The sequence below is a fragment of the Scyliorhinus canicula genome, chromosome 3 (genome assembly GCF_902713615.1).
Source record: "Scyliorhinus canicula chromosome 3, sScyCan1.1, whole genome shotgun sequence".
NCBI classification, from domain to species: domain Eukaryota; kingdom Metazoa; phylum Chordata; class Chondrichthyes; order Carcharhiniformes; family Scyliorhinidae; genus Scyliorhinus; species Scyliorhinus canicula.
In genome coordinates, this window is record NC_052148.1 from 256,816,096 (window position 1) to 256,830,629 (window position 14,534).

Genomic DNA, 14,534 nt, shown 5'->3' on the forward strand with positions numbered 1-14,534 from the left:
CTGTGTGGTGCGAATGTAACTTGTATATATTTAAAGTTGAGATAGATAGATTCTTGATCAGTAAGGGAATTAAGGGTTACAGAGAAAGGGTAGGAAAGTAGACGTGAGGAATATTGGATCAGCCATGGTCCTATTGAATGGTGGACAGGTTTGAGGGGCCGAATGGCCTGTTTCTTATCGACTTATCTTCAGATGCGGATGCAGCCACACTCAGCTAATGTCAATTGTTGGCCATATAAAGTCCAGCAATAGTGGACATCTTTTCAGTCCCAAGTGCTGAATCTTGGAAAGTATCCTAATTTCAGAAAGGTCCAATATCAAAATATCAACAAGGAGATACAAGGGAAGGAAAACCATTAAAACTTACTTGTGCAATCTAAATTACAGGACAGAGAAGCACATTTTGTTTCTTTAAAGATGACACTTAATTCAAATTAAGCTGCTCTTGCACTTTTTCAAGTAACTACAACGAATGAAACATACCGGCATTAAAATTATCCTTACCTTCAGGAAATATTAAAATCGGTAATTTTGTTTTATCTGCAATATGATCACTTAGTCTGTGAATAGAAGAGAAAGTTTATCACGCGAGAGAACACAATCTTCCATTTAAAAACTTCTTCCCTTTCTCTTGTCTTTGCTCAATGTGATACATAAACAAGCCAATTATTAATGGGTGTTAAAAACATAGAAAATCACAAACTCAAGGCTACCCCAACTCGCAGCATTCATTATCCATTATCATCATTGTGAAAGGTCTCGCCCCCCCCTCCCCCCCCCAAACAAAAAGGTGTTTGAGGCTGCAAGTCAATTGAAACATCAAAAATTGAGATTGATCGATTCTTGTTAGGCAAGGGTATTAAGGAGTAAAACTCCATCCACTTGCCTTGGATTTCTTACAGACCCATTATGAACAAATTCAAGGGGCTGAATTGTCTACTCATGCACCTACGCTCCACATTTTTGAGTGTATGTCTGTTTATAGAAGGCAATTAAACTGCATGGTAGGATCCCATTTATTTTCCTGAAATGGAAATTAATACAGACGCATTGAAGATTATCTTCAATGGGCAACAACATAACCCAATGAAAATGTGCAAAACAGTGGGGTCAGAATTTCAACATCCTTTGCCTCCGACAATACAGAGCAACCATTTTGAAATGTCTCCCAGACAGCCTGCATTTCCATTTAGAGAGCACAGAAATAAAGACTTGTCCACATTTCACACATGGACAGTGAAGCACTTTTAAACCACACAACAACCTCCACAATCAGAAGCTTGTCGCTTAAGGTCCCTCCCCATTGAAGCAAAAGTCCCTCAAAGGGGCCACAGCAGGCATGCCACACCCTGGGAGCATAAGTCAAAAAAGAAGAAAAGTTTGCATATGTAGCAAAAAGCAAAATATTGTAGGTACCGGTGTGGTGAATGTAATATATGTATAGATGATAATTCACACTGTCTTTGTAAGCGCAGTAGCGCTATCCTACCACTAGGGGGAGTAGCTCTGGGCGTACTCAGGAACTTGTACTGGGCTCCACCCTTGACTCCGCCCACGATTCCTCCCCCTAGTGCAGCTGTATAAATACCCTTGTCCAGAGTCAGCCTGAGTTCACTAAGAGTTCATCAACGGGTAACAGGCTGGCTCTGAAGTAAGTTGATTAAATTGATGGTTCCATCAACCGGCAATTTGAAATCAAAACATAACATGCTGGAAATAGACTGCATGCTAGGCAGCGGCTGTGGAGAGAAAGAGTTAATGTTTCAGTTCTGATAAAATTGACTTGAAAGGTTAACTCTGGTTTTCTCAGGGCAGCACGGTGGCACAGTGGTTAGCATTGCTGCCTACGGCGCTGAGGACCCGGGTTCGAATCCCGGCCCTGGGTCACTGTCGGTGTGGAGTTTGCACATTCTCCCCATGTCTGCGTGGGTTTCACCCCCACAACCCAAAGATGTGCAGGATAGGTAGATTGAACACTCTAAATTTCCCCTTAATTGGAAAAAATAATTGGGTACTCTAAATTTTTTTATTTTTTTTTTTAAACTCTGGTTTTCTCGAAACACATGCATGCCTGATTAGCTGAGTATTTGCAGCATTTTCTGCATTGCATGAATAGCATGCTCCAGGAGCTAAGGACATGCCATATCCAATGAAGTACATCACGGGTTGTAATGCTAAGAAATTCAGAAGTCTATTAGCACATAGCAAGCTCCCACCAACACCAAGATCCCACAGGTAGCAATGGAGGAATGAGCAGAGTCCGTTCTGGTGATGTTGGTTGAGGGATATAGACAAGCCAGAAGACCAGGGAGAGTGGCCCACCTTTCACTCCCTCAGTGTAGTTACCAGCCTGGATTTTGAGCGCAATGGAGTGGGAAGAAAATTCATAACTGCCTGACGCAGAGGCGGGTGCGCTCCCCATGAATTGCAGCTGACGACCTTTTTTCAATGAGAGCAGGAGGAACGACAGTGAGTGCAACCTCGATTTTCAAGCACAAACGTTGAAAAATTCAAATCTGCAAATATGTTAAGACAATGGAATGGCAAGCACAGTTGTTGAACAAGACGTTGTTGGGCAGATCATTATTACTGGCGCCGTGTTTCTCCACTTGAACTCCTTCAATCAATATCGAGCTCCTGACGTCAGGGATGGGGAAATCTGAATGGAATGCAAGTTCATGGATGCCACACACACAGACCAAAACAAAAACAGCCACTGCATCTAACCTTTTTATTACAAGATGGCGGTCTTTCATTTCGGATCGTTCAAACCAGACGTGTGGGCAGGCCTTTACCATTGACCGCTGAATGATTCCCATCAGCCCACCATGCACCTGCCCAACCTATTCAGAAATAGACTAATTAATTTTTCGCAGCTAATTTCTTTCTCCCCAATATCAGCGTGTCAACCCATTGAAAGAATACAACAAACAATGCACAAAAAAAATGACATACTTTTAAAACATCCACACTAGGGGAGCAGCACGGTGGCGCAGTGGTCAGCACTGCTGCCTCATGGCGCCAAGGTCCCGGGTTCGATCCCGGCCCTGGGTCACTGTCCGTGTGGAATTTGTATGTTCTCCCCGTGTCTGCATGATTTCACCCCCACAACCCAAAGATGTGCAGTGTAGGGGATTGGCCACGCTAAATTGCAACTTAAATGGGGAAAAAAAGAATTGGTTGCTCTAAATTTATTTTAAATAAATAAATTTTAAAAAACAAAACACCCACACTAGGTTCAAACTCTTAATTAGACATCAAAATTGTCAGCACATCGTTTGACTGATGTTCACAAAACAGTAGCAAAACCCATTATAGTCATTCCAAAGCAAAAAAAAAGCAAATTTTAAAGAAGGTTAATGTCAGACCATTAGTTTTCAAATCTCACTGCAGGATTGGTACGAATGGCCTGATCCATTTTTGGAAGCAGGGATCAGCAGTGGACTAGTACTATCTGCAAACCATTCTCTTTCCATGTTATTCAAAATTTTGGCCATTTTCAGGTAGTTAGGTTCATTCTAAAGGAGGAATCTCGAGGTGCCAGCGTCCTATTAACTAGAACGCCCATATTTTCAAATAGAAATTTGAGGGCACAAAGCCTAACTCCCACCCACATTATTTGAGATTGTACAGCAAGCGGTATCCCTGCTCCGAAGGTATCTGCACGTCTTGCCCCAGCCATCGCTCAATAGTCCGATTACGAACGTTACTGGGGTATTCTGGCTCCCAGGCCATTTTCTCATCGACCAAATTTCAAGAAAAAAAAACTGCACACAGTCCCAGGGACTTTCCGGGGATATGGTTTTGGGGGGGGGGGGGGGGGGGGGGGGGGGGGGATGAGGACAGGGAACATTACCACTTGGGGGTCACAAAGCACAATCCCTGCATAAATTAAAGTCTCTCCGTGAGTCAACCCTATCTACTGGCTGGAAACAGATGAGTGCCCCTTTCTACAAATCATAACGCACCCCACTCCACAACCTCATTGACTGGTCAACCACAGGGCAGGTTAGCGTCACGTAGCTTCTGATGTGAGCCTACATGGCCATTGGCCGGGCAAACATTTGAGGTGGAGTTCGCCAAACTAGGGGTGTTATTTGCCCAGGGCTGTCACCACAAGGAGGGGACATATGGTCAACCCTTTAGGATTCTCTTCCGTAAGGATGTGGAAGCTCCGTCATTGAAAACACTTAAAGCCCGAGATAGGCAAATCTCTTCAGGGAATTGTATTGCCTCAGCTCTTACTTCTTGTGTTCCACCAATGATTCAGTGCAATGCTCTCAACTGAAAGTTGATCCATTTGAAATGTCTGCTAATTTGAGTTTTTCGGCAAACAAAATGGCACCCCTGCTGTTTTATTGAAATTGCTTAACGCCAATAACCATCCCAGACGTCCCACGTTACCTGAACAAATGTTGTTAATGAAGGAGATCAAAGCTGAAGAGAACAAAAGACAAGGTGAGCGCGAGGGGGAAAAGAGTGAAAGAAAGAGGTAGAGAAGGAGGGAGGGTGAGATACAAAGGGGTAAGAGAGAGGGAGGAGAGAGATTGGTGTATCGGGAAGCACGCAACAGAGACGGGAGGACAAACCTTCACCTTCAAAAGATATGTTGGTCCAAAACAGGGAACTAAATTACTTCAAACACTAATTCATTTGTGTAAAGCATCTTATTATATATTTCTCTTGTTTGTTTTTTTAAACAGAAGCCAAGAGAACAATTCAAACTGTTTCATAATAGCATCATCGTTCTCACCATGGCATAACCTCCATCATTGGCTAATATGACGACATCTATTGGTGACGTGTGGTTTGCTACACATATGCCCCCTCTCTTCGGCTTGTTTCCCCTGTAACCACAAAGTATTCATTAACGTTGTTGCACATTAATAGTCAACAATCCCCAGCATCTCCCATCTTCTCATTTATATCACACCATCATGGTTAATGGTACCAAGGCCTTGCGTTACCAAACACAAAAAGGCAGCATTCGCACTTGCGATTCTGGCCCAACCTTCACAAGACCATCTCTGACCAGTGGTCTTGGAGCATGCTTCTCTTAGAACTTGCCACAGTCTAACTAAATGGTGAAGGGAGTCAAACAACCTGCCTAACACTTGCTTTTTTTTTTCTTTATAAATTTATAAATTGATTTTTTCCAATTAAGGGGCAATTCATTTTTTCCAATTAAGGGGCAATTTAGAGTGGCCAATCTACCTACCCAGCACATCTTTGGTTGTGGGGGTGAAACCCGTGCAAACACAGGGAGAATGTGCAAACTCCACATGGACAGTGACCCAGAGCCGGGACCGAACCTGGGACCTCGGCGCCATGAGGCAGCAGTGCTAACCACCCCGCCAAACACTTTGTTTTTAATGGGGATGGGGTGGCCTTGTGGTACTATTACTGGATTAATTTTTTTATTAACCTGGATCAATAACCCGGGGTAATGCTCTGGGGTCCACCATTCGAATCCCACCATGGCAGATGGTGAAATTTGAATTCAATTTTTCAAAAATCTGGAATTAAGTCTAACGATGACCATGAAACCATCGTCGATCATCTTAAAAACCTATCTGGCTAACTAATGTCCTTCAGGGACATTAGTCTGCCGTCCTTATCAGGTCTGGCCTACATGTGACTCCAGCCCCACAGCAATGTGGTCGACTCTGGTTGACATAACTGCTGCCCCTCCCCCCCCCCCCCCAACTAAAATGGCCGAGCAAGCCACTCAGTTCAAGGGAAATTAGGGATGGCCAACAAATCCTGGACCAGCCAGTGTCGCCTGCATCCCGAGGACAAATAAAAAAAGTTACAGCTGGTACATACAAATTAGGAGCAAGAGTAGGCCACTCGGCCCCTCGAACCTGCGCTGCCATTCAATAAGATTGGACCGTAACCTCAACCCCAAATTCCAGCCAATAACCCCCAATAAATAACCTCTCACTCCTTGCTAATCAAAAATATTCAAAGGGCAGAATGTTCTCATTATTTGGCAGACTGGTTGGAAAAACAGGGTGCAAGTCACCGGCCCCAAGAATGGCATCCTCTGGTGTATTGTAAGACCATATGATGGAGGAGCAGAATTAGGCCATTCAACCCATCATGTCTGTTCTGCCATTCGATCATGGTTGATATGTTCCTCAGCTCCAATCTCCTGCCTTCTCCACATAACCTGATCTCCCCTTATTGATCAAAAACACCAGATTTGTGATTGCTGTTACCTCCAGGACTACAGACCAAGAGCTAGAAGGTGGAATTAGACAGAATAGTTCTTTCTTAGCACATAGAAACTAGGAGCAGGAGTCGGCAATTTAGCCTCTCGAGCCTGTTCCGCTATTCAATACGATCATGGCTGACCTCAACATGGCCTCAACTCCACCGTCCAGCCGGTTTTCCGTGATGCTTCAACCCATTGCTAATTACAAATCTGTCTAAACTTCTCCTTAAATTTACTCACTGTCCCAACATCCATCGCACTCTGGGGTAGCGAATTCCACAGATTCACGACGCTTTGGGAGAAGTAGCTTCTCCTCAAATCTGTTTGAAATTTGCTACCCCTCATCCTAAAACTATGACCCACCATTTTAGAATGCCCCACAAGAGGAAACATCCGCTCCACGTCCATGGTGAGCCTCTTGGTGAAAAAGAAAGTACGGGCAGGTACCACAATGTTACGCTGAGGGCCAGCAACTTGAATTTCGAAAAGATCAAAAAAGAAAAGGTGCCCTGATTTTTTTTGATTTTTTTTTAAAAATTGGAACACCATCCATCCCCACAGACCTCCCCCACTCCCCCTTTGCCACCACATTTCCACCCCCCCCACAATGGAACTCACACCACCACCCCCGATCTCTCCCTCCCACCCCCCCCCCCCCCCCCCCCACCCCCAATGGAACAGATGCACCTGTCAAGATTGGCAGAGGCGTGAATAGACAATTTACCATGGGGGGGGGGGAGAAGAGGTTGGAGGAGAGACTGCGGACTATCAGGAGTAAAGGCCTGATCTCTAAATTTGAAGATGATCCAAAGTTGGGGGGAGAGTGAGCTGTGAGGAGGATGCAGAGATGCTTGAGCTTGGCAGATGCCGTATAATGTGGATAAATGTGAGATTATTTGCTTCAGTTGCAAAAACAGGAAGGCGGATTATTATTTGAATGGGTGTCAATTGAGAGGGGTGGATACTCAGTGAGAACTTGTGTCCTTGTGCATCAATCACTGAAAGTAAGCGTGCAGGTACAGCAGGCAGTAAAGAAGGCAAATAATACGTTGGCATTCAAAGCAAGAGGATTTGAGAATAGGAATAGAGATGTTTTACTGCAATTGTATAGGGCATTGGTGAGGCCACACCTGGAGTATTGTGAGCAGTTTTGGTGTCCTTATCCAAGGAAGGATGTTCTTGCTATGGAGGGAGTGCAGCGAAGGTTTACCAGGCTGATTCCCGGGATGGCAGAACGGTCATGAGGACAGACTAAATTGGTTAGGATTATATTCATTGGAGTTTAGAAGAGAGAGGGGATCTCATAGAAACTTACAAAATTCAGGATTAGACAGGGTAGATTCAGAAAGAATGTTCCTGATGGTGGGGGAGTCCAGAACTAGGAGTCATAGTTTGAGATTAAGGGCTAAATCTTTTAGAACAGAGGTGAGGAGAAATTTCTCCACCCAGAGAGTGGTTAATGTGTGGAATTCACAACCACAGAAAGTAGTGGAGGCCAGAAGGTTGGGTGATTTCAAGAATGAATTAGATATAGCTCATGGGGCTAAAGGGATTGACGTACCATCAATTCACTACAAGATGATGAGAGCGAGTGAACATTGGCTTTATCATCCAAGAACTTGCCTGCCTGTGACTGCTGTAACAACTGAGCGCCGCCCCCCCAGGCGGCCAGTCTCTTTACCGTCCGGGGGGGAGGGGGGGGGGGGGGGGGCAGAGCCCACCAGGGTTCCAGGACAATACATGGAAGGAGATAATATTACCATTCCCTGGCCATAGGCCACAGTACTAACAGACAACTTATATTATAAACAATTTTATTGAGGTAGTTTTTGGCTTTATAAACAGTTACAGACATCATCAGAAAGAAAGCAAAAAAGGCAAAAATGTGCAAACATCCACATCTTTCAATACTTCCATCGTAACATATTGCACAAGCCCGCTCCTCTCCCACCGGTACTACCCGCCATATTTTCCCTCCTACTCTACTCTACTCTACTCTACTCTACTCTACTCTACCCCCCTACCCCCCTACCCCCCCCCCCCCCCCCTGCTGACGCTCACTCTCCCGCAAAGAAGTCAATAAATGGTTGCCACCTCCGGGCGAACCCCTGCACAGATCCCCTCAAGGCGAACTTAATTTTTTCCATACCCAGGAAACTCAACATGTCCGGACAACTTATATTAGGATGAATATATTCACCAGAGGGATCAAAGGATATGGGAGGGAGGCGGGATCAGGGTATTGAACTTGATGATCAGCCATTATCATAATGAATGGCAGAGTGGGCCGGAGGGCCGAATGCCTCCTCCTGCTTCTATTTTCCATGTTTCTATAATGAGATTAAAATCAATTAGCAGGCAGAATTGTGCACAGTACTCTAGGTTTGGTGTCGTCAAGGTTTGCTACAAGTTTGCATAAACTGTCTACTTTTGACTGTTACCTCTCTACAAATAAAGCCCAGTGCTGCCCAATCACAGCGATACACAAATGGAGCTAATGTTGAACTAGAAACAGGAGTTCAATATGCCGAGCAGAAATTACAGACATCACAATTCCATGATCCTGAAATAAAAACTATTCTCGTCGGTAAGTAAAGGTTTGTTCACTGACAGCGCAGCTCCGACAACTTTAGGAAGTAAAGTACGATCATTCGGAAATCACGAGCATGAAAAGGCCAGTTGGCCCATCAAGCCTGCCTTGTGCCCTATGATGCCAAGGTGACAGTGACAAGATAGTTCCTGCTCTAGAGCACCCGGAAGCAACCCACGCAGCCAGTCACTGAGGCTGGAATTGAACCTGCATCCCTGGCGCTGTGAGGCAGCAGTACTAACCATTATACCACCATGATCCAAAACAATATTTTACTAACTATTGTGTGGGCCAATGTTGCTCACTGTGGGCTTTGTGGAATCATTTTTCTGGTTAAATTGGGTGTGGGGACAAACTGGCTCAAGTAGAAGAGCCAACAGGGTGAAATCTCCTACTTGAACTTCAAAGACCAGAGCACCAAGTCTTGTGAATAATTCAAATGGAAAATTAAGGCCAGACTAAGCCCACACATTGCAGCATGTGCAGCACTTGTTTTGGAACGGTTTCAGACTTTTTGATTATGGTGGAATGAATCAGGTAGTTGTTTTTTGTGTAATTAAATTAAAGCTCACTAGGAATTCAGTGGAATGAGTGGGAAAACAGAAAGACTATTCAGAATCTGTTAAGTTGAAATAAGCTGTCTGAAACCTAACCAACTAACAACAAAGCATTCAAAGGCAGGCGTACACACACAAAAACGGGCAGACACGCGCGCACGCACATAGGCAAGTGCGCACACACACACACGCGTACACACACGCACGGGTAGGTGCCGCGCACCCACACAAGCAATGGCAAGCACCCACATACACATGGCCAAGTGCGTGCACACACACATGCGTGGGCAAGTGCGCACACCGACACAGGCATGGGCAGGAGCACACACACGCAAGGACAAGCGCCCACGCACACACACACGCAAGGGCAAGTGCGCGCGCGCACACACGCATGGGCAAGCGCGCGCGCAGACACGCAAGAGCAGGCACTCGCACGGACACACACACCCACGGTCAGGCACACGGGCAGGTGTAGACACGCGTGCATGGGCAGGCGGGCATTCACACACTGGCAGGTGGGCGCGCGCGCGTGCACACAAGAGCAGGAACGCGTGCGCACACACAAGGGCAGGTGCGCGCACACACACGCAAGGGCAGGTGCGCGCACACACACGCAAAGGCAGGTGCGCGCACACACACGCAAAGGCAGGTGCGCGCACACACACGCAAGGGCAGGTGCGCGCACACACACGCAAGGGCAGGTGCGCGCACACACACGCAAGGGCAGGTGCGCGCACACACACGCAAGGGCAAGCGCGCACACACGCAAGGGCAAGCACGCACTCACGCAAGGGCAAGCGCACACGCAAGCAAGGGCAAGCGCGCACACACGCAAAGGCAAGCGCGCACACACATACATGGGCAAGCGCGCACACACACGCAAGGGCAAGCGCGCACACACACGCAAGGACAAGCGTGCACACTCACGCAAGGGCAAGCGCGCACACTCACGCAAGGGCAAGTGCATGCGCACGCACACACACAGTCAGACAATCACGCGGCGTGCACATGCACAAGGGCAGGTGCAGACACACACACGTGCATGGGCAGGCGCATGTGCACACATATGGGCAGGTGTGCACACACACATGGGGAGGCGCGCGCACACATGCATAGACAGGAGCGTGGACGCGCACACATGCACGTGTAGGCGTGCATGCACACACCCACGCAAGGGCAATCATGTGCACACCCACATGGGCAAGTGCGCGCACACACACACATGGGCAAGTGCGCGCACACACACACATGGGCAAGTGCGCGCACACACACACATGGGCAAGTGCGCGCACACACACACATGGGCAAGTGCGCGCACACACACACATGGGCAAGTGCGCGCACACACACACATGGGCAAGTGCGCGCACACACACACATGGGCAAGTGCGCGCACACACACACATGGGCAAGTGCGCGCACACACACACATGGGCAAGTGCGCGCACACACACACATGGGCAAGTGCGCGCACACACACACATGGGCAAGTGCGCGCACACACACACATGGGCAAGTGCGCGCACACACACACATGGGCAAGTGCGCGCACACACACACATGGGCAAGTGCGCGCACACACACACATGGGCAAGTGCGCGCACACACACACATGGGCAAGTGCGCGCACACACACACATGGGCAAGTGCGCGCACACACACACATGGGCAAGTGCGCGCACACACACACATGGGCAAGTGCGCGCACACACACACATGGGCAAGTGCGCGCACACACACACATGGGCAAGTGCGCGCACACACACACATGGGCAAGTGCGCGCACACACACACATGGGCAAGTGCGCGCACACACACACATGGGCAAGTGCGCGCACACACACACATGGGCAAGTGCGCGCACACACACACATGGGCAAGTGCGCGCACACACACACATGGGCAAGTGCGCGCACACACACACATGGGCAAGTGCGCGCACACACACACATGGGCAAGTGCGCGCACACACACACATGGGCAAGTGCGCGCACACACACACATGGGCAAGTGCGCGCACACACACACATGGGCAAGTGCGCGCACACACACACATGGGCAAGTGCGCGCACACACACACATGGGCAAGTGCGCGCACACACACACATGGGCAAGTGCGCGCACACACACACATGGGCAAGTGCGCGCACACACACACATGGGCAAGTGCGCGCACACACACACATGGGCAAGTGCGCGCACACACACACATGGGCAAGTGCGCGCACACACACACATGGGCAAGTGCGCGCACACACACACATGGGCAAGTGCGCGCACACACACACATGGGCAAGTGCGCGCACACACACACATGGGCAAGTGCGCGCACACACACACATGGGCAAGTGCGCGCACACACACACATGGGAAAGTGCGCGCACACACACACATGGGAAAGTGCGCGCACACACACATGCATGGGCAGAAGCGCACGCACACATGCATGGGCAGAAGCGCACGCACACATGCATGGGAAGAAGCGCACACACACACATGCACAGGTAGGCGCTCGCGCGCACATATCACAAGGCAAGCACGTGCGGCAAACACACACCCGTGCATGGGGAGGTGCAGGGAGGAACAGACACATGGGCAGGCACACACACACACACGCATGGGCAGGCGTCATACTTTTCGACCTTCCAGCGGCAGAGGTGGCTCACTATTGGCTGGTGGAAGAATCTTCCAGTCCCACTGATGTCAACGGCATGTTGCTTTGCTCGCCAGCTGTACCGCAGCGCCGAGGGGGGGGGGGGGGGGGGGCTGGGGTCACCATCAATGGGACTGGAAGTTCCCACTGGCAGGAATGGCTGGAAAATTCAGCCCAGAGACGTACAGGCACACACACGGGCAGACATATGGGGAGGCGGTGGCATAGTGCTATTGTCACTAACCAGAGATCTATGGAAATGCACTAGGGACCCAGGCTCAAATCCCACCACTGCAGATGGTGGAATTTGAATTTAATAAAATCTGAAATTAATGCACATTTGCCTGTCTGCACCTGGAATTAAAAGTCTAAAGGTTCAGACAGAACCTTTGTCGATTGACATTAAAAAAAACACCTGGTTCACTAATGTCATTCAGGGAAGGAAATCTGCCATCTTACTCCAGGCCCACAACAATTTGGTCTTAACTGACCCCTCAAGGGCAATTAGGGACAGGCCCACATCCCATGAACGAATAAAAGAGAAACACGGGCAGACGCACACACACCCGCAGAAACACAGATGCCGAAATGCACCCGCGTGCAGAAACACACACCCGCGCATGCAGAAACACACACCCGCGCATGCAGAAACACGCGCGCGCAGAAACACACGCACGCGCAGAAACACACACACGCGCAGAAACACACACACACACACGCGCAGAAACACACACACACACACGCGCAGAAACACACATACGCAGAAACACACATACGCAGAAACACACACACACACACGCAGAAACACACACACACACACAGAAACACACACACACATGCAGAAACACACACACACATGCAGAAACACACACACACACATGCAGAAACACACACACATGCAGAAACACACACACATGCAGAAACACACACACACATGCAGAAACACACACACACATGCAGAAACACACACACACATGCAGAAACACACACACACATGCAGAAACACACACACACATGCAGAAACACACACACACACATGCAGAAACACACACACACATGCAGAAACACACACACATGCAGAAACACACACACGCAGAAACACACACACGCAGAAACACACACACGCAGAAACACACACACGCAGAAACACACACACGCAGAAACACACACACGCAGAAACACACACACGCAGAAACACACACACACGCAGAAACACACACACGCGCAGAAACACACACACGCGCAGAAACACACACACACGCAGAAACACACACACACGCAGAAACACACACACACGCAGAAACACACACACACAGAAACACACACACACAGAAACACACACACACAGAAACACACACACACAGAAACACACACACGCAGAAACACACACACACACGCAGAAACACACACACACACGCAGAAACACACACACACACGCAGAAACACACACACGCAGAAACACACACACGCAGAAACACACACACGCAGAAAACACACACACGCAGAAACACACACACGCAGAAACACACACACGCAGAAACACACACACACACACAGAAACACACACACGCAGAAACACACACACGCAGAAACACACACACACACACACAGAAACACACACACACACAGAAACACACACGCAGAAACACACACACACACGCAGAAACACACACACACGCGCAGAAACACACACACACGCGCAGAAACACACACACACACGCAGAAACACACACACACACACACAGAAACACACACACACACGCAGAAACACACACACACACGCAGAAACACACACACACACGCAGAAACACACACACACACGCAGAAACACACACACACGACTCTGTATGTTTAGCAACTTGGCTGACCTGTAAACCAATTGTCTGGTATTATTAAAACCTTGGTTGCTTTGATTTTTGTTCCAGTTCCACGTTCAGATCCTGTCACAACTTAAAGATGCATTTTGCCCCAAAGTACATTCAATATTTATCACATCATTTAGATTGGTTTGCTTCACCAAGCCTGGCAGTTGAGAAGACGAGGAGAAATTGTGCAAGAAATGGAACTCGGTTTAGACAGAATCCCACAGAATCCCAGAAAGAATAGTTATCAGTTTGGGAAATGTATTAAAAATACAAAAAATATATATATAAATGTTACAATCAACGCATTTCTCAAAACGAAATTCATCATTACGGAGAGAAAAACTCAATTTTAAAGGAAACCACTATTGTAGCTTACATCACAATTTTATATTAATGTTCAAGTCAGAACTGCTGTTCCGAGCCCTGGTTCATGTCACAAACTCATCCTGTAATATACAGGACTGGTACACTGAACATTGTCCACCCACAATTATGTAACAAAAGATCAGGAAGTCACCAAGCTAAAAGCTTAACTCCCCAACACTCTGGACAAGCCCCAGGGCCGTGAACATGATTATTAATTGGTTAAGTCTTAAATTCCGTTTTTTTGACAGTTAGTTTCTGGCAATGAAAACCCAGTTTTCACCTCCAG

The 14,534-nt window shown here is 47.9% G+C and overlaps 1 protein-coding gene across 5 annotated transcripts in view; it reads right to left on the bottom strand.

Moving 5' to 3' along the window:
• The window catches only part of gpat3 (glycerol-3-phosphate acyltransferase 3), an 85,589-nt gene that overhangs the window by 29,083 nt on the left and 41,972 nt on the right, over positions 1-14,534 (bottom strand). For all 5 annotated transcript variants that reach the window (XM_038792630.1, XM_038792633.1, XM_038792629.1 and 2 more), the window contains 3 exons: positions 4,754-4,847; positions 2,728-2,843; positions 505-560 (listed from right to left, as the gene is read on the bottom strand). In XM_038792630.1, the coding sequence (XP_038648558.1) occupies positions 505-560; positions 2,728-2,843; positions 4,754-4,847 (266 nt within the window). The remainder of the gene's footprint in view (positions 1-504; positions 561-2,727; positions 2,844-4,753; positions 4,848-14,534) is intronic.